Here is an 18,639-nt window from a genome sequence, read left to right as displayed (position 1 = left end):
TTCTGCCATTTTAGAGGTGAACTTAGGCCATTTTAGAGGTGAACTTGGGAGGGGGACAAGATTGCCTGGTCCTGCCACACTGCTAGCCTCGTCAGGATAAAGCCCTCATGGCATTTTTAAATGGCCCAAGTTTGCATCTAAAATGGTGTCATTGTCTACAGGTCAGACCTATGGACTCTGCAACATCTAGTTTGGCCTTCTGTAAAATGTTGATGTGGTAATATAGTCTCCAAATCCCTTAAATGTGGTTATAAACAGGCTTTCAGTGCCTAACCACCAAGTTGGATCCTCTCACACAAAGCATTCCAGACTGCCCATTCACAATAGTCAGACTAAATGGTACCAGATCTACTCAATCCCAGAGGCAGGTATCACGAAGACTAGGCAGTCTGTCCGCTCCCAGAGGTAGAGCTAAACCACTCTGCAATACTACTAGGTAGAGTTACCCTTGATACTGTCTGCTCTTTTGCTAAGGCAGACAGCAACTAACTGCTGCTGTGCTCTTCTCCCCCATTCAATCCCCTGTGTCCCGTCCCCCCTGCAACATGATTGGATCCTGGAGCAGCACTCCCATAGGAGTTTTACTTCCTGGAACAGGACAGCCTCCTGCCTGTCATACCAGCATCCAGCTCTTACTGTTGAATGAGTTCTTCTCATTGGTTCCTGTGTTGCTGGATGGTTTTCACTCCTTTGACACTTTGGCTGACTACTGTGGTCTTCTGATAAACTCAGATCTTTGGTAAATGACATTAAAGCCATGCTCTATTCAAAGTAGCTTAGGGTATAGCAAAGAAACAATACACCTGTGAAAGTGAATCTGTATGATATTTGAACCATACAAGCTTATACAAAAGATGGGGGTTAGGCTGCATCTAGAAGAAATTCATGTATCCCCTAGCAACTTACTACTTACATCCCATCCAATTCCATTCTGGCAAAGAAATATCCTCCACCATCCAAAGCAGTCTCCAGTTGCTTACAGGCCTGGGAGTACGTCAGGCTGTTAGTCTGATTCATTTCCTTAATCCAGAAGCATTTGGAAAGCAGAATAGTTTACTGCTAAATGGCTGACAAGAACTTCTTTGTCTGCTGTCCCAGAAACAACAGACAGGCACTGTGCCTTTGAACTCAGAAAGTGAATTAATCATGCCTACAATACTCTTTTTCAATCCCAGAAAACAAATCAGAAAAAACCACAAATGTTTAGAAACTTTGCATTAATTAGGAGGACCCAATACTTCCTCCATATTTGGAAAGCCAATCAAACTGGATTACAACACAGTGCAGAATAAATTAAGCAACAATTTTTAAAAAGTTGCTAGTTATGTAGTTTTTTTAATGCATTAACAAGAAGTTGGGTTACCTATCTTACTGTCAAGCAAATCAATATCCTTTTGGGATTACTATTCTTGTCTTAAGAAAAAAATATTCATAGAACATAATAGTAAATTCTTACCTGTCCACGCTTAAGGCACAGAGATTAAGGACTGTAATTCCTACAGATGCCTTCTGTATAAAAGGAACACATTTGCAAAGAAAATACCCAAATTCCGTGTTTGGAAAAGGCCAGCGTTCAGCATGAAGCTAAGGATAGAAAAAACAAAATTGGAAATGTTAAATACCAAGTGTGACAACATTTGTTTTTAATTTATATCCCAATCAATTAAAATCCAGTGGCATGTTAGTAGACACAGACTGTTTCAGTGAAGGGAAGGGATTTCCCCATAGCTCGTTGTGTTCGGTGAAACTGTGACTCAACCTATGGCAATTTGATGCATCACCCCATGTGCCAGAGTTCCTTTCCTTATGGGATGATGTTAGAAAATGATACATCTATTATCTTCTAAACTGACTGTTATTAAACTGGATTTTAAAAGCTATAATCTGGTCTTTTACTATACTCGGGGATAGTCTTAGTCAATGAGCAACAGGAACAGCCCCAGGCCCAGTGCTAGGAGGGGCCCTGACTCCCCACAGTCCACCCCATGGAGGGAGGAAAAGAAAAAAACCAGCAGGCTCCTACCACTGCCGTCCGCACTGCCACTCATCCTGTCCAGAACTCGGGCCACCCACTTGCAGTGACAGCCACTTGCAATCGCCCCATCCAGAGCTCAGGCAGCCGACTCAGCAGCCACTGCCTGTTCCCACTCCATCTGAAGACTGGGCAGCCAGTTTGGGGCAACAGCTCCCACCTGCTTCACATGGGACAGGGGCTGCCCTTTGCTTTGCACAAGCAGGGGGACTGGCAGGGCCCCATCCTGGAATCTTGCCCTGGACACCAGAATCACTAAGACCACCCTTGGCTACACTGCTAATCCCACACTGCTGCCTATTGAGTTTGCAGCATTAATCCTGGAAGGGAAATTTCACTGAGTTCTGAGAGTAAACAGGAATACTGTGTACAGAACAATGGCCCTCCTTTGAATATAAAAGCATCATTTCAGGACTTTGCTGTGCCAAAACCAATCAAGATGAAGTAGGGCCAGTCTGCTGCCCAAGTAGCAGCTTGGGGTCCCATTACTGGATGAGAACACCAACACATCATTGAGACTTGGCTTGTTCGCAGCCAGCAGCAATATGGGGGGATGTGATGGCTATGGCTCCTGCTGTGTATATATGTCTGTCTGTCTCTGTTTCTTCTGTACAGCATTCTAGAACTTTTTCTTAGTAAGCTGTTGGTGGATGCCAACAGAATGTACTTATTCACACATGAATTAATGCATGTGTCAGAAATGTTCTTAATTCTTTCTTACAAATATGAATGAAATGGGCTTTTTTCCTGAATAATTAGTAATAGCTGCCCCAGCTGTCATTACAAATACAGATGCATGAAATAGTTTGTTCTTCACCTCTTTTAATTAACTGATATTTTATCAAAAATGCTGTAGAGTAAAAACATTTGGATGTAAAACAAAATCATATTATATCTGATGCCCCAATTGGTTTTGCTAATACTCTCAAAATTGGGAGGGAGAGGGCAGAGAGGAAAGGAAGCACATTTTTGAAGACATAAATTGGGTCATCCTATTATGCAGGGCTTTTTTTCAGCTGGAACGCTGAAAATGGTCACATGGCTGGTCACATGGCCCCGCCCCCTGATCTCCCCCTGATCTCCGCAGCACGGAGGGCAATCAAAACTCCCCTCTGTCAGCAGATCAGGGGGCAGGGCCGCCAGCCATGTGACCATTTTCTCCGAGGGCAACTCACTGAGTTCTATCACCTCTTTTCCCAGAAAAAAAGCCCTGTTATGTATACCCAAGCTTAAAGAACAAAGATGCAGAATATTAGCCAAACTCTCCCTAAAAGGCTGTGTGGCATAAGTCCTTGTCATAAGACTCAACAAATTTGTAACACTTTTCATAGCTGAGTAATGAACGTTTGTCTATGCTCTCCGCTAATACAGATGAACACCTTCGGCTGGATCCAGACAGTAATTTTCAGTCAAAGTTACCTAATTCCCACCTCATGTGGCTTTTGTGCTTTTAGCTTACATGATCCCCAGCATAACCTTTTTTGGTGGTCAAGATTCAGCACGGATTTGCCCCCAACAGGTCCTGCCAGACCAACCTAATTTCTTTCTATGATGAAGTGACAGGCTTACTGGATCATGGGAATGCTGTTGATGTAGTTTATTTGGATTTCAGTGAAGCTTTTGACAAGGTTCCTCATGCTGTTCTGATAAACTGGAGGATTGTGGACTGGACTCTAGGATGGTTAGATAGATAGGGAAATGGCTGGATAACTGCACCAAGAGTAGTTGTCAATGGCATCATGTCTGATTGGAGGGAAGTGTCCAGTGGAGTGCCACAAGGCTCAGTTCTGGGCCCAGTGCTTTGCAATATTTTTATAAGTTATCTGGATGAGGGTGTGAAGGGATTACTCATTAAATTTGCAGATGACACCAAACTGGGAGGAGTAGCAAACACCCTTGAAGATAGGGAAAGAATTCAATGAGATCTAAACACACTGGAAAAGTGGGCAGATTTGAATAAGTTGCAATTTAACATGGATAAGTGCTGGGTTTTCCACCTGGGTATTAGAAATGTAAAGCATGCATACTGGATGAGGAATACACTTCTGGGGAGCAGTGTGTGTGTGAGCAAGATCTTGGGATATGGGTGGATGGGAAATATGAGCAGTGAGATGCAGCAGCAAAAAAAGGTGAATGCAATCTTGGGGTGTATCAACAAAGACATAACTTCCAAATCATAGGATGTAATTGTCCCACTATATACTGTGTTGGTCAGACAGCACCTGGAATATTGTGTGCAGTTCTGGAGACCTCATTTCAAAAAGGATATGGACAAATTGGAATGGGTACAGAGGAGAGCAACCAGAATGATCAGGGACCTGGAGACTAGGGTTGCCAGCCTCTAGGTAGTGGCTGGAGATCTCCTGGAATTACAGTTGATCTGCAGGCCATAAAGATCAGTTCCCCTGGAGAAAATGGCTGCTTTAGAGGATGGACTCCATAGGATTATACCCTGCTGAGGTCCCTCCCCTCCCCCAAATCCTGCCTTCTCCAGGCTCCACCACCAAAATCTCCAGGAATTTCCCAGTCTGGAGCTGGCAACCCTACTGGAGACCAAGACCTATGGGGAAAGACTGAGGGACTTGGGAATGTTCAGTTTGGAGGCGATGAGAAAGAGGGGAGACATGATTGTTCTCTTTAAGTATTTAAAAGGCTGTCACTTAGGGGAGGGAGCTGTTCCTGTTGGCAACAGAGGTTAGGACTTGAAACAATAAGTTTAAACTATAGGAGGAAAGGTACCAGCTGGACATTAGGAAAAACTTCATATTAAGAGTAATTTACCAGTGGAATAGGCTGCCTAGGGATGTGGTAGATTTCCACTCATTGGCAGTCTTCAAGGAGCAGCTGGATGAATACTTGTTGGGGATGCTTTAGGCTATTCCTGCATTTGGCAGGGGGTTGCACTAGATGGTCTGTAAGACCCACCTCTATGAGTCTATGATTCCTTTTCTATTTGGACAGTGGTAACATATGACTTGTAACTAAGTATGAAATCTTTATTCCCCTTGTATTCCAATGGATAGAATTGGGTATCATATTTAAACAAGTGGGTGTATTGCAGCAGGTTTAACAGAAATCAGATCAATTAACAACTTCCCATAGCTGGCCCACAGCTTGCATAGTCACAGACATTCTAGGACTAAGCATACATTCTTTGAAGCCTGGTATATCAGGACACCAGATAAGAAATGTAACAAGGCTCCCAGCTAAGTGAGGGGCCAATCAGAAAAAAGAAATACCTGAAGGGGTGGAACAAGTTGAGAGTGGTCAGATGGCCAATCCTTTCCCTGCCTCCGAATGACCTGGAGTCAGGTCTCTGATTCCAAATCTTCACAAGCAAGATAGGATTTCTGATAAGTACACTATAGCACACTACTGTTTTATAGCCACATCTTTCAAGATAATCTGGGTAATGGCTGGGACAACAGCCATTTTGGTGTAACGGTTAAGAGCACGGGACTCTAATCTGGAAAACTGAGTTTGATTCCCCACTCCTCCACTCGAAGCCAGCTGGGTGACCATGGGTCAGTCACAGCTTTTAGGAGCTCTCTCAGCCTCACCCATCTCACAGGGTGTTTGTTGTTGTGGGGATAATAATAACATACTTTGTAAACCACTCTGATTGAGTGTTAAGTCATCCTGAAGTGCAGCAGATAAATCAAATGTTATTATTATTATATTATTGTAATTCTGACCGCACATTTGTATGCTGGAATCAGAAAATTTTCAGATATCAAGGTTCTGCATCTTGAATTCAGGAGAACTGTGGCTGGAATTCAGATAGCCACAACTTCTTGAAGATCTCTTCTTTTATAAACATGGTTTTTCCATTCTAGCACTGGAATTGTAATAAACAAGGCAGAAGGACTCAAAACATTCCTTTGGTATGATTTTAAAATGTCACAAGGAAGGCTACATTCTGCTAGTTACTTATAATTCTTTTAAGCATCATTCATGTACTTGCTGTTGTATAAAGGATGCTTTCTACAATCTACAAATATTTTTTTAAAGTATACCGTGGGAACCCAAAAAAGATAATTTACAATGATGCTTGGTTCTCTGATGTCAACATCTCAGGTCATAGTCATGAGAAGTACTTTAAGAATTCCTAAAGGACTGTATGTGCCCTCTTAAGATTTCCTAAGTTTGCTTCCAAAATATTGCCAGTATTAGTGTCATTGAGTTCAATAGGCCTTTCTCCCAAGAAAGAGTTCATTATATTATCAATGCTTGCCTTTAGTCACCATGGCTAATAGCCACTGATGGACCTATCCTCCATGAACCTGTCTAATCTCCTTTTAAAGCTATTAGTGTTTATGGCCATCGCTACTTCCACTAGCAGTGAATTCAACAAATTAGTTACTTGCTGAGTAAAGAACTATTTCCTTTTGTTCATCTTGAATCTGTTGCCCATCAATTTCAATGGGTGCCCCTGAGTTTTAGTATTATGGGAGATGGAAGGGGGAAAAAAAATCTATCTCCTTTCTTCACCTATGCATAATTAAAAAATCTCTTTCATGTTCCCCTTCATTCATCTTTTTTCTGAACTGAAAAGCACTGACCAAAGGGATAAAGACACACTCCAGAGGGGTAGCTGATCTAGTGTGCTGTAGCTCTTGACTTTTATGCCACAATAAATTCATTAGTCTTTAAGGTGCCACAAGACTGTAGTTATTCAGTCCCAGTATTTGAAGCTTTGCCTTATTCTATTATGAAATAAGTAAAGCATTTCTTACCATTGGTGGTATTTTTATTGTATATGTAGCATGATTATGTTCTTTTAAAATAGAGTATGTAGTGCTGGCCGAGTCCTTCCTTTCAAACTATGCTGCTCTCCTTCAGAGAAGGAGTATTTTGATGAGCATAGTCATCTGTCAAAGCATTTTCTCCCCAAATATTGGGGGAAGTACCTATTTCTCTTTGCCCCCACTGCAAAAGATCTCCAGTTTTGAGTAATAAGGCAAGGCAAAAAGGGTGAATTCCAACTGTTGTTGTATATTGTTTTCCATATTTGTTTACAGATTGTAAGAACAAAGACGTTAAAAATCATGAACTTCCTTTGTTTGTTAAAGGACTACATTTCTTTATGAAGTTGGTAACTAAGCTATTAGTTCACAAACAACTAGCCCCCATACAATATTACTGGGATAGAATAACAAGCAGAAGTTAAATTCTACCTAAAGATATTTCATTTCTATGGTCATATAACTCTCTTGTCTCTCTTTTGTGGTATTCTTTTATTGTATGAGCAATATGATTACGTATTTTGTATTATTGAAATTGACAGAGAACTTGCTTTCTTGGGGCCAATCTATGCACGATGCTGGGGATCTATGATCCAATCCCCTACATGTAATTTAGCTTCAAAGCCATTAGAAGGCCACAGTGATAAAGATCAGTATATGGCAAGAGGGAAGAGTGCCCCCCTACTGTTTCCTCAGTAGTCAAGACCATATTCCTTGGTCCTTTTTGCACTGGGACTTTAAACCATTTCAGAATCTGTTCTGCTTCCCATGTTTGCAGGAGTTTCACACTTGTAAGGTAGTCATGGGATGCAGTACCGATGTTTGTCCACGGTATCTCTGATTTTTCCCTTCTGCGGACATACTGCAATGTTTTTTTGAAGCTGCTGCTGAGTCACATCTGGTCAATTCATGTCAGTGCGAACGCTATACTCCTCTTCTGCTTCTCTTTTTCTTCCTCTCCTTTTCTCCGGGAGCTGATTAGTCTGTGCAGAATTAACTCACCCTCCTCAGCTCTCCAAACTCCTTTCCCACCATTTGTATCAGTAAAGTGAGGTAAGGGTCATAAGGCTGCTTCTCTGTTGGCTTCCTTCCTCCCCAGTATGCAAGTACTTCCTTATTTATTTATTTTTCAAAGCCAGGAACGATTGCTAACATTGCTGCTTATTCCCTGCTGGCTTTAAAAGCCAGGAAAGGGTTAAATGGCATGCATACACTCTTTTCTTTTTAAAGACAAGAATGGGTTGTAACATTGTAATGTTGTAACATTATTGCACATTCCTCCTGGCTTTAAAAGCCAGGAAAGGATTAAATGGCTGCTTTTCCCTTCCTCCCAGGCATGTTTCAGGCTTTGCCAAAGACGGGAAAAAACCCAAGCATTTTGCTAGGCTTGCCAACCTCCAGAAAGTAGCTGGAGATCTTTTGGAATGATGACTGATCTCCAGGTGACAGAGATCAGTTCCCCTGGAGAAAATGGGTATTCTGGACAGTGGACTCTATAGGATTAGAAACTGCTGAGCTCCAGCCCCACCCCAAACCCCACCCTCCCCAAGTTCCACACATCAAATCTCCAGGTATTTCCCTACCTGGCGCTGGCAACCCTACATTTTGCAAAGCCCACTGGAAACAAAGTGGCAGGGAAGCTGCCAGGAAGGGATGAAGCAGCAGCATTTTAACCCTTTCCTGGCTTGGCTTTAAAAAAATAAATGACAGTGGATGAAGCACGAAAAGTACATGTTTTCCCCCAGAACTCTGCCACCAATTGCCTCTCCAGTGGGCAGGGGACAGTCCAATCAGCAAATGAGGGGGATGCATTCCAACACTGCAATGTTTCTACGCCTGCTCAAATTTTTTAAAAATCGTGCTGTGAACTGCAAAGCCCCGAGAGCTGGAAACTGCACTGAGGCTTCAAAGCCCGTCTAAAATGAAAAACAAGACGCCAAATCAAAACTACCTCCGACAATGTAGGATGTGGGGGTGCCATGCTGAAGCCATTGCTATCGCAGAAAATGCTCATAAATGGTGGTTTAAACTGTAAGTGCAAAAAAGGCCCCCATTTTCTGCTACTTTTATCTGTTGAGGAGGGGTGTGTGTTAAAGCCTCCTCACTATCATGGCCCCAATTTGGAGGACTCTCCATAGCTTCTTTTGAAGGATAAATTGCATGTAGTAGGATACAATTTGATCCTTAGAACATTGCTTTATTAGCCATGTGCAGGATTTGTCCAATATATTTCTCTGGTAAGGTGGTTCATATGTGAATTCATGAAGGTCTGATAAAATCAGGTAGTTGTTACTGTAGTGAAAGGGAATTCAGTTCTGATCAAGGACCTCTCCCAGGATGCTGAGATCATAAGGGATTCCTGAGAAGCTCCCACTTTCTCTGATGTGTGCATATATAGACATATATCTGCATCTCATAGCAGAGCTGAACAAAAGGAAGAAGGCCTTGCTTTTTGTATGCTCATCTTATCTTCCTTGTCTGCTGCAATGGCAAGAGGGGATCAGCAACCCACATCTGAAAAGGCAGGCAGAAGTGATGAGGGAAGCTTTAGGAGGGAGATGGCTACAAGCATAACAAACACTGAAGGTTAAACTAAGTGTGTAGGGTTGCCAACTCCAAGCTGGGAAATTCCTGGAGCTCTGAGGGGTGAAATCTGGAGAAAGTGGGGTTTGGGGAGGGAAAGGACCTTGGTATGGCATAATTCCACAGAGTCCTCTCCCCAAAGTAGCCATTTTCTCTAGGTGAACTGATCTCTGTAGCCTGGAGACCCATTGTAATTCCAGGAGATCTCCAGCCACTACCTGGAGGCTGAACCCTATGTGATAGTATTATCGTGGCCACCATGAGAATTCTGTTGCCATTTCAAAATCATTTTAAAATGCCACAGCGCAGTGGGCTGAGGCATTTGCACACACACACACACACACCCATGACTTATCAAATGCTGAAAGGCCCCCCATGGCTGTTTTGACACTTGATAAGGCACAGAATGGGGAGGACAAGAGCATCGTACTGTGGCCTCACCGTTTTTTTAAATGACTTTAAAATGGTGACACCGTCCTCATGGCGGCCATCTAGTCTGTTACATCTAGTCTGGCCCACAACTCAGCTTCCTCTAATGAGCACTGCCTAAGAGCTGGAAGGTATATGTAAGTAAATGGATCAGATCCAAGCCAGCACCTGCTTTGCATGCTGTGAGCCCAGGGAGCAAGCAGCACCACTGCATGGATCCAGGAATCCAACTGAGTTGTTCTTTCCTCTTTTGCCCTTCTCCCCCTCCCTCCATTATTTCCTTCCTGTGAGGGGGCAGTGGAAAAAGCAGAGAACTTACAAGGATAATGCCTGGAGTGCTTGACCTGGCTCAGCACTGTGTGAAGCATTCAGTCTTTATCGTGAGGCTTAATTGCCACCAGCATAACCAAATATACATTTCCCTGTTGCTTTTAGTTATTTCAAACCGCTAATTTGAAAGTAGCATTTCATTAATGAAAATACTCACTTGCCCCAAACATCCTAAATAAACATACCATCCCTATAATTTCCCCCCTTTTATATATTTTGCTGTTTTCTTAGTTTCAAAAGACATTTCTTAAGCAGTTAAACTTGCAAGAGTGCTAGGAGACCTCATATATGTCTCAGATTTAAACCTGCTTGTACCCCTCATAACAAACTGCAATCTACATGCATATTCCTCACTTAATAAATGCCCCATCATGATAACTTTCATGGGCGAATGGGATAGCACAGAGTTCTGGCCCTGAAAAAACAGAATTTCTCAGTGGAGCTACCAGTTACCAAGTATACAATACTGAAGTACTGAGAAACCATGCAATGTAAAGCATATGCAACCTGGACTTTGAAGCTGGTAATTATACCATCTTTTACACATGAAAAGATTAAGGCCCATGTGCTTAGGATCACAGGTCCAGAGAGGCATCATTTCACTAAATCAGAGAGTTAGGCAGAGGGACCACCAGGTTCATAAACTTCAACATCTAGTGAGGAGGGAAGGAACAGAGCGCATGGATATTAATAGTTCAGTACTCCAAAATGACTAAGCCTGGCCCAAGAACTATTAAGTACATTCAGAGTCTTGACCATAAACACATCATAAATAAAAATTTCCATCAGATCAGTTTTGACTTTTTAAAAGCAATAGTGTAAAACAGAGATAGTGCTACTTGATTATCCTCATGCATAACTATAGTTCTTTGGCCAAGTCTCTGAAAAAGAAGCAATGAAACAAATCCTAGGAATTAGTGCACTATTCCACTCTCTTTTATTTTGTACATCTCTATTTGTTAGTTGGAAGAAGATCTAAAAATAACTTTGATTGTGTCTGATTTGTCTTTCATTGTATTTTAACAGAATATTATGCAGCAACTGCAGTAAACACTTTATAATTAATACACAAATAAATAAATGAAAGTAAAGTGGTGGCAGATCACAGTATGAAGGTTTGCGCACAGTCTTTGAAATGTGTCACTGGGTACTTGTTAAGCATGAGAGTGGGATTAGACAGGATAAGAGAGTGATGGAGGCCTCTTTTGGTGTGGTTTTTTTTCTTCAGTTTTCTGAATGCTGTAGTGGTCCAGTAATAAGAGATAAGCAGTAGTACCTAGGAGACTAGAATTCTAATCCCTCCCCAGGTGTGGAAGAACTTTAGAATACCAAGTAATCGAGCCAACTAAAACAAGGCAAAGAAGCAGAAGTTCAAGATTATTTATTTCTGCTTTGATAACTACTGCAGTATGTGAAATAGGACACTTGGATTTCATCTGCAATAAGAACCATGAGCTCAAGAAGTCTATTTGTGAGTTGCAGAACTCACAGAAGGCATGTGAAGGGGGTATCAGTTTGCTGCGATTCTATTCCTACTGGTACAGAAAGCTTCAAAAAGTAGAATTGGGTGGCTTCCTCTGCTCCATGGTAATGTACAGTGCAAACTTAAGCAGAGTTACACCCTTTGAGGTCCATTGAGGTCAATGGGCTTAAAGTAACTCTTTTTAAGATTGAGCGGGCAATGCTTAATCCAATGGTTTTCAATACGAATACACACAGCTGAAGAGAGAGGTCATCCAGAAATTTAGAGTATGGATTTTTCAAATACACTATTTATGTGCAATTGTATTTTTCTTTTTTCATCTGATTCAGGTGCATGAGATACTTTCTTGGGCCAGTGTCTTGATAAGGAACAATAACCTGAGGCTGAATTCAGATGAGACATCTTTTATATGCTTAACACTTAGGTAACCACATTGCCACAGATTCTATCCTTGCCACGTGTCTACTAATTCACACCCTTCAATACTAAAAAGTTTGCATAAGGATTAACAATTTGATGATTGGAACATCAACTAATGACTGGCATCTGTATGTGTAAAACAGCCATAGATCCACTGCTACAGACCAAGTTTCATGTCACTTCAAAAATAATGCCTTTTCAGAGGAGGCAAATCACTTGTTCAATTGTGAGCATGAAAACTGTAACGTATTAAGAAATTTGGCGCTGAGTTATATACACATCCCTGTTAATCAGCCCTCAGATGAGCATGCATTTTTGGGGGGCTGTTTATTGATACAGATGCTAATCACAGAGCTATGCCCAATATCCAGTCTTTTTGTAAAAGAGCTGCAAATAAAGTGAAAGATTGTAGATTTTTTACCTTATATGTCGTAATCGGGATATCGATGACTATATAGATGAGGTCTCCCAATGCCAAGCTAGCTATTAGCGCATTAGGGCCATTCCTCATACATTTGTTCTGGTAGATAATCCTTAGTAGAGTTACATTCCCAACCAGACCAATGATGAAAATAGCACAAGATAGTACTGTGTTGATATATTTGAAAACATTATTAAATTTAGTACGCTGTTGACAAAGAACAGTTTTGTTTGGTTGCATCAGTTGACTGGGTTCACTGGTCGCAAAAAGTATTCTATGCTCTCTTCCAGAGTAAGTCGTGAAATAGTTTCCAGAGTCAGTCAGATTTGCATAGTGTCTGTTGGGATCATCACCGAGGACCAATCCCGGTATTAAAAGTGCCAAGATCGTCCCTAAATGAAAGACTTCCATCCTCAAATCTTCAAGACCAGAAATTAATATTTTAAATATTGTCTGTCGTACTTATTTCACCTACAAAGAGAAAAAATGAATATATTTATACTGTAACATCAGCACATTAATTCATGTTTTTAAAGTAGTTATCTGGTATTCTGGTATTTTTATTCCTAGTTAGTGAATCTGAACAACATTTTGATTTTAAATGGACTTATTTGTAAGTTTCACACATTGATTTCAAGAAATCATAAACTTAAAATTGTAGCATTTTTATTTGTATTCTCTAAATGAGCTATATGCTCATCTTAACTTCTCTCTCTCTCTCCACTAATTTCTAAGAAACTGTGATTAGAGCTATGAAGTGTAATCACAATGCAATGCTCCAAACTCAATGGTAGAACATTTAGAAATATGTTCCATTAAAGTCAACTCCCCATATAAATGCATACATTCCAACCCCTAATCCCAAATTCACCCCAGCTAAGCAAAATACATTTATTTGCAAGTAAGTTGCACTGATTTCAGTAAAATATTTTCAATGAAGTGTGCTTAGGGTCATCGAAAGACAAAAATTATACATATAAAACGCAGGGAATACATATTGAGTGGTAAAAAATGTTGCGCTTGGAAGATCAGCAATGCTGTTTTTCTTAAAAACAACAGTTGTTTTAAAAACCCCAGAAATGTTCGAGACTATTTTTTGCAGAAATAGTTAGTCACCCTTAACAAAGCTGCTATTACATGCCAAAAAGACTCAGAGCAAAAAATCCTGATTAGATTCAACAAGTGACTCAGTTCCCTTCCTATGCATCATCTTTCTTCAGTTCATTACGGGAGATGGTTCCTGGACTTCCCTGCCTGATTCAGGGCATGATCAATGAACAGTGAGTTCTGGGAAAGAAGGCAGAATAGGTGCAATAAATAAGTGTTGGCCAATGTACTGATGAGAAGCTCAGGGCACAATTCAGCCCTGCTGCAGTTCTATGCTCATTTACTTGGGAATGTCCCATTGAATTTAGTGGGACTTACTTCAAAGTGAACACGCAGAAGACTGCGACGCATGTGTCCTTGATTTCAATGAAGATTAAGTACTTAGCTCTGGCTGCATTGTGAGTCAGTCACAACTCATGAGAGTTAGGTGTGCTTATGTCCATTAAAATCATGCAATGGATAGTGATAGTCTATATTACGTACCACAGGTTATATTCTGTGTGATATATGCAACACAGAAATAGACACAGCTTCCAATCTACAACACTCTTTCACAACCACAAACAATTTTTCCTTTCTACTAATCAGACAGGTAGAACTATCATTAAAATGTTGTCCCTGCAAGAATCATCATCAATAGATTTAACCAGCCAACAACATCTCACATATGCTAATCTCTCTCTCCCCCTTCCTCATGCCCCATGAGGCAAAAAGCAGCAAGTTGATGGTGCTGATTTTTGAACAAGATGACATTTCCCCACTGGAACTTGCAGTCCCTGGATGCTTCTTCCAACTCATAAAACAAGAAAACATACATGCAGCTATATATAACAGGTAGTTTACAAGTAGTTAAGTTAGGACTTAAGTAGAATTTAGTTCCGTTAAAGCCAGACTTGCATGTCAGTCCTAAATACAATGGCAATGGCGCCATCATGGTTAGACTTCGGGGCATTTTAAGGCCCCAACGCACTGGCTTAACAGGGGCTCCTCCAAAGTAGGTTGTAACTCTGTGCCTTTGACCCCCAATGTTATTTTCCCAATCTAAATCTTCTTGTATTTTACCTTGTACTACTAACATTGGGTATCAGTATGCTCCCCACCACAGCAGATTCAAAACGAGAAAATGTTGTAAGTGGAAAGAGTTAATGCCTCCTCCTCCAGAGCTACTGATCTATTGATACTGGCGGCACTCCCATGGCATAACTATTTATGCCAATCACCAGATCACTTAATGTATAATTTGTCTCTAAGCAAGACAGCGCTGAAGCAAAACCTGTGGCAGACTTTTCCCATCCTTCTTACCCAAGAACCTTTAACAGGAGATGCCTGGGATTGAACTCAGAACCTTGTGCATGCAAAGTATGTACTCCAGTGCAGAACGTTTGTCTCCTCCAAAGGAGAATCAGCACCATATTCCTGCTTTGCAGCCACTTGGAATCAACAGACAAAATTTATAGATTTAAAGTCCCAAGTTCCCATGAAGTTCTACAATACTAAATATAAAAATAACAAGAATTATTTCAGTAGAAATGATAGCTCAGAAATCCTTCTATGAGTATATATTTGGAAATAATAGGTCACTAACCACACACATACACACTTAAGGCAGTCATAGGGTGCTAAAGATCCAGTAGTTCTTTTTGCGTTAGCTTCTCTGAAAAAATTAGTTAAGTGCCATAGGTAAAAGGAATCTAAACTGTTCTGAGACTGTGTTGTATAATGGTTAGAGTGGTGGCCTAGGATCCAGAAGACCCAGGTTTGAACTCCTGCTCTACCAAGGAAGCTTGCTGAGTGACCTGGGGCCAGTTCTCAGCCTAACCTAACTCAAAAGGTTGTGGTTGTAAGGTGCTTTGGGTCCCTAATGGTGAGAAAAGTCAGGTACAAATATCTAAACAAACAAACAACAATATTACAAATTGCTTTGAATCCCCATCAGGGAGAAAAATGTGTATAAATAATTAATAAATAATGTTTTCAGAATCTTGCCCTAATAGGTTGAATAGGGGAGAGAGAGAGAGAGAGAGAGAGAGAGAGAGAGAGAGAGAGAGAGAGAGAGAGAGAGAGAAGGTTGAGTCTGGAGACCACAGACAACTGCGGGGGCTGCACATTTACTGAAATGTTCTGCTGAAATGAATGGATCTTTCCTAGTAAACCCCATTTAGTATGGAGAAGTCCTGACAACTTAGTTCTCTTTTCAGAATCTCCCCATCAGAGAGAAAAGTGCGTATAAATAATAATTAATAAATAACATTTTCAGAATCTTGCTCTAACAAGACTTTAAACATTTTTGTCTCAAAACATTTAGATTTGTCGTTACAGTGCAGATGGTCCAGGGGCTACAAGAGCACTATCTTTCCAGCAAGCTATATGGTCCATGTTTAATTCCTGTTTAATTCCTTCCCTTCCTGCCTCTGTCATATTTACTCCTTCTTCTTTAACCTCCTACATCTCATTTTCTGAGAGTCACACACCAACGCCTTCTACTTCAGGAAACAGTATCTACAACTCCACTGACAGCATTGCAACTTCTTCTACCTAGGCTTTTATGGGTCTAGGCGTGCACGTGTTCTTTTGAACAGGAGAGAAAAATAGTAGGTCTCTATTATGACCAAAATTCCACATGGATACTGAAGTTTTCTCACAATTCTATGCTCAGACTATGATCTGGATAAGGCATTTAAGCTGATTTTTAGTGGAACTAAATCAAGTATAACTTCACTTGCATTATAAACTGATTAGATTCTTCTGAGTTCAATGAGGCTAACAATCTGGCCCTGAAAAAAATAGTCACAATTTAGAAAAATAATTAACTACAATCAAATGCACGTAACTGGGTCATACTACTGAGTACATATATATAGGCTCAAATTGCATGGTTGCAATCCTGTGCACTCATATAAGGAGTGAGTCTCATTGGACACAACAGGATTTATTTCCAAGAAAATATGCAAATAACTGAGCAGTGGTTCCCAATGAAATCAACAGCATTTAAATTAGCTGTGACTAAGTTCTATTTCATTACTTAAAATGGGGAATAAGCTTTTGTGGATTACACCCAATTATTGATAATTGATCTCAGATGGACTAATCTCTAGTTATGTTAGTCTTGGAATACAGTCAGACGGGACTTATTTCCATTAAAAAACTGTTTAGGACTGAAATGATGAGTTGGTTTAAAGTTCTGGCATTAACAATTAGCTTGGATGTACATAGAATTAACTTTCTCTTAGGGACCCATCCTAAAGTCTACTTAAAAGTAAGCCCCATATTATTTAATGAATCTTACTCCCAGGAAAGACAATTACAATGTGAGCTTGCTGAACTTGAGTTCATTTGCAAGTTTAGAACAATAGAACCCTGAGGGCTGAATGGAGACAGAGGATTCTTATCTTATTACAGATGCTAATTTCTGCGCTTATCAAGCTTCCTTGTGCCTTTATAGCCAGACTCCCTTCCTTGCATCCCTCCTCCGTCCTGACTGGGACATAAAGATTCAGGGATCTCCACTCCTTCCTGTATCTGAAGAAGGAAGCTTTGCTCTCGAAAGCTTATACCCTGGAAATCTTGTAGGTCTCCAAGGTGCCACTGGACTCATATCCCAGCCTTACTATCAAGGCAAAAGCGCTCTAAGTTGTCAGGGCTCTGTACCTGTTGGCAGAACTAAGTTGTCAGAAGGACTTCTCCGTACTAAACAGGGTTTACTAGGAAAGATCCATTCATTTCAGCGGAACATTTCAGTAAGTGTGCAACCTCCGTCTCCAGACTCAACCTGCTCTCTCTCTCTCTCCTATTCAACCAAGCCCCCTCCTCCCCAAGGTGGGAAAGCAGCCTGGAAAGAGGAGGGGGGTTTAGCGGACAACCGGCAGGTGGGGAAGGGGTTAAGTAGCCCCTCCCCCGCCCCATCTCAGACTCCGTTGGCTGCTTTTCATTAAAGGGGGGAAAGGTGGCTGTGCGTTGATGGCTCTGCAGCATATGGCCAGATGCCGCAGACAAAGTCAAGATAGCCTCGTTTGCATTCGGATAACGGCCAGTCCGCCTTCGCTCCTTCTGCACCAGCAGAACATAACAGCCCAGAGGCGGGAGGGCTGGCCTCGCGCTGCCCCTGACCCAGAGAAAAGCGCTCTTTCCGTCTACCTCACAACGAGGCGAAACGGCATCCTCTGGGGCAGCCCGCTCGAAATATACCGCCTCGCCGGCGCTCCAGACCAAACAAAAACTCTCGCAAGAGCCTCACCGTTTGCGCTGAGGGAAAGAGAGCCGCGCCGGCTGGACCTTGAAAGGGGCCTCGGGGGTCTCAGGCAGGGAGCGCGCGCTGCCGCTTCTGTTCCAGCGAGGCGCATGGGAGGCTGTGGAGAGACGCGCAGCAAGTTTGAAGGGAAGCCTTCGGGGTCTGGCTGGCTGGCTGCAGTTCCTAGGGAGAAAGAACTCTTCGCAAATCCTCCTGTCTCCGTCTGGCGGGGTGGGATTCAGACTCTCCACCCCGTCGCCCCCTCCCCCAACTGCAAAGAAGGCAAGCAAACCTCCTGCCCCAACGGAGACCCGGCCAATGTTACAGCTCCAAGACGGCCTCCCGGGCAGAAGAGGAGACGGCGGAGTGGCTTAACCATTTCCTTCCCGGATTGGAGGAGGGGCTGTGCCCACTCACTGGAGGGAGGCGGATGAGACAGCCGCCTCTTCTGCTGTGGAGTGAAAGAGAAGAGTTGGGGGCGCAGCAGGCGGCTCTTGGCTTGTTACTTTTCACGCGCTGCCCATAATCTCGCCTCAGGGCTGAGGACGATCATGTTCCAAGCGCAGGGAATGAGGGACAAACTGATGTGCTGATTTTTACAGCAAGCGGTGTGGTTAATATGGATGTATATATTTATCCCCCCCTTCTTCCAAGAAACTCAGCAAAGTACACTTTGCTCCATTTTGTCTTCGCAACTCTCCTGTGCTTAGACTTTAAAAAGAGTGACTGGCCCAGGGTCACCTACTGCACTTCATAACTGAGATGGGGATTTTCAGAGTCCAGCATGCTGACCATCACACCACAAAGGCACACACTGTCTCACACTTTTGTAATTCTCTGTCCAAGAGCATGTTTAGGCCA

The 18,639-nt window shown here is 42.0% G+C and overlaps 1 protein-coding gene across 1 annotated transcript in view; it reads right to left on the bottom strand.

Annotated features, from left to right (window-relative positions):
• Positions 1-18,070, bottom strand: part of EDNRA (endothelin receptor type A) — a 40,791-nt gene extending 22,721 nt beyond the window's left edge. Inside the window, exons 1-3 of the mRNA XM_054989935.1 lie at positions 17,785-18,070; positions 12,444-12,914; positions 1,457-1,584 (exon numbers count right to left, since the gene is read on the bottom strand). Of these exons, the coding sequence (XP_054845910.1) occupies positions 1,457-1,584; positions 12,444-12,854 (539 nt within the window). The 5' untranslated portion in view covers positions 12,855-12,914; positions 17,785-18,070. The remainder of the gene's footprint in view (positions 1-1,456; positions 1,585-12,443; positions 12,915-17,784) is intronic.
• Between the last annotated feature and the right edge of the window lie 569 nt (positions 18,071-18,639).

Source organism: Eublepharis macularius, chromosome 10, assembly GCF_028583425.1.
Source record: "Eublepharis macularius isolate TG4126 chromosome 10, MPM_Emac_v1.0, whole genome shotgun sequence".
NCBI classification, from domain to species: Eukaryota; Metazoa; Chordata; class Lepidosauria; order Squamata; family Eublepharidae; genus Eublepharis; species Eublepharis macularius.
This window is presented reverse-complemented; position numbering and strand designations above follow the sequence as displayed.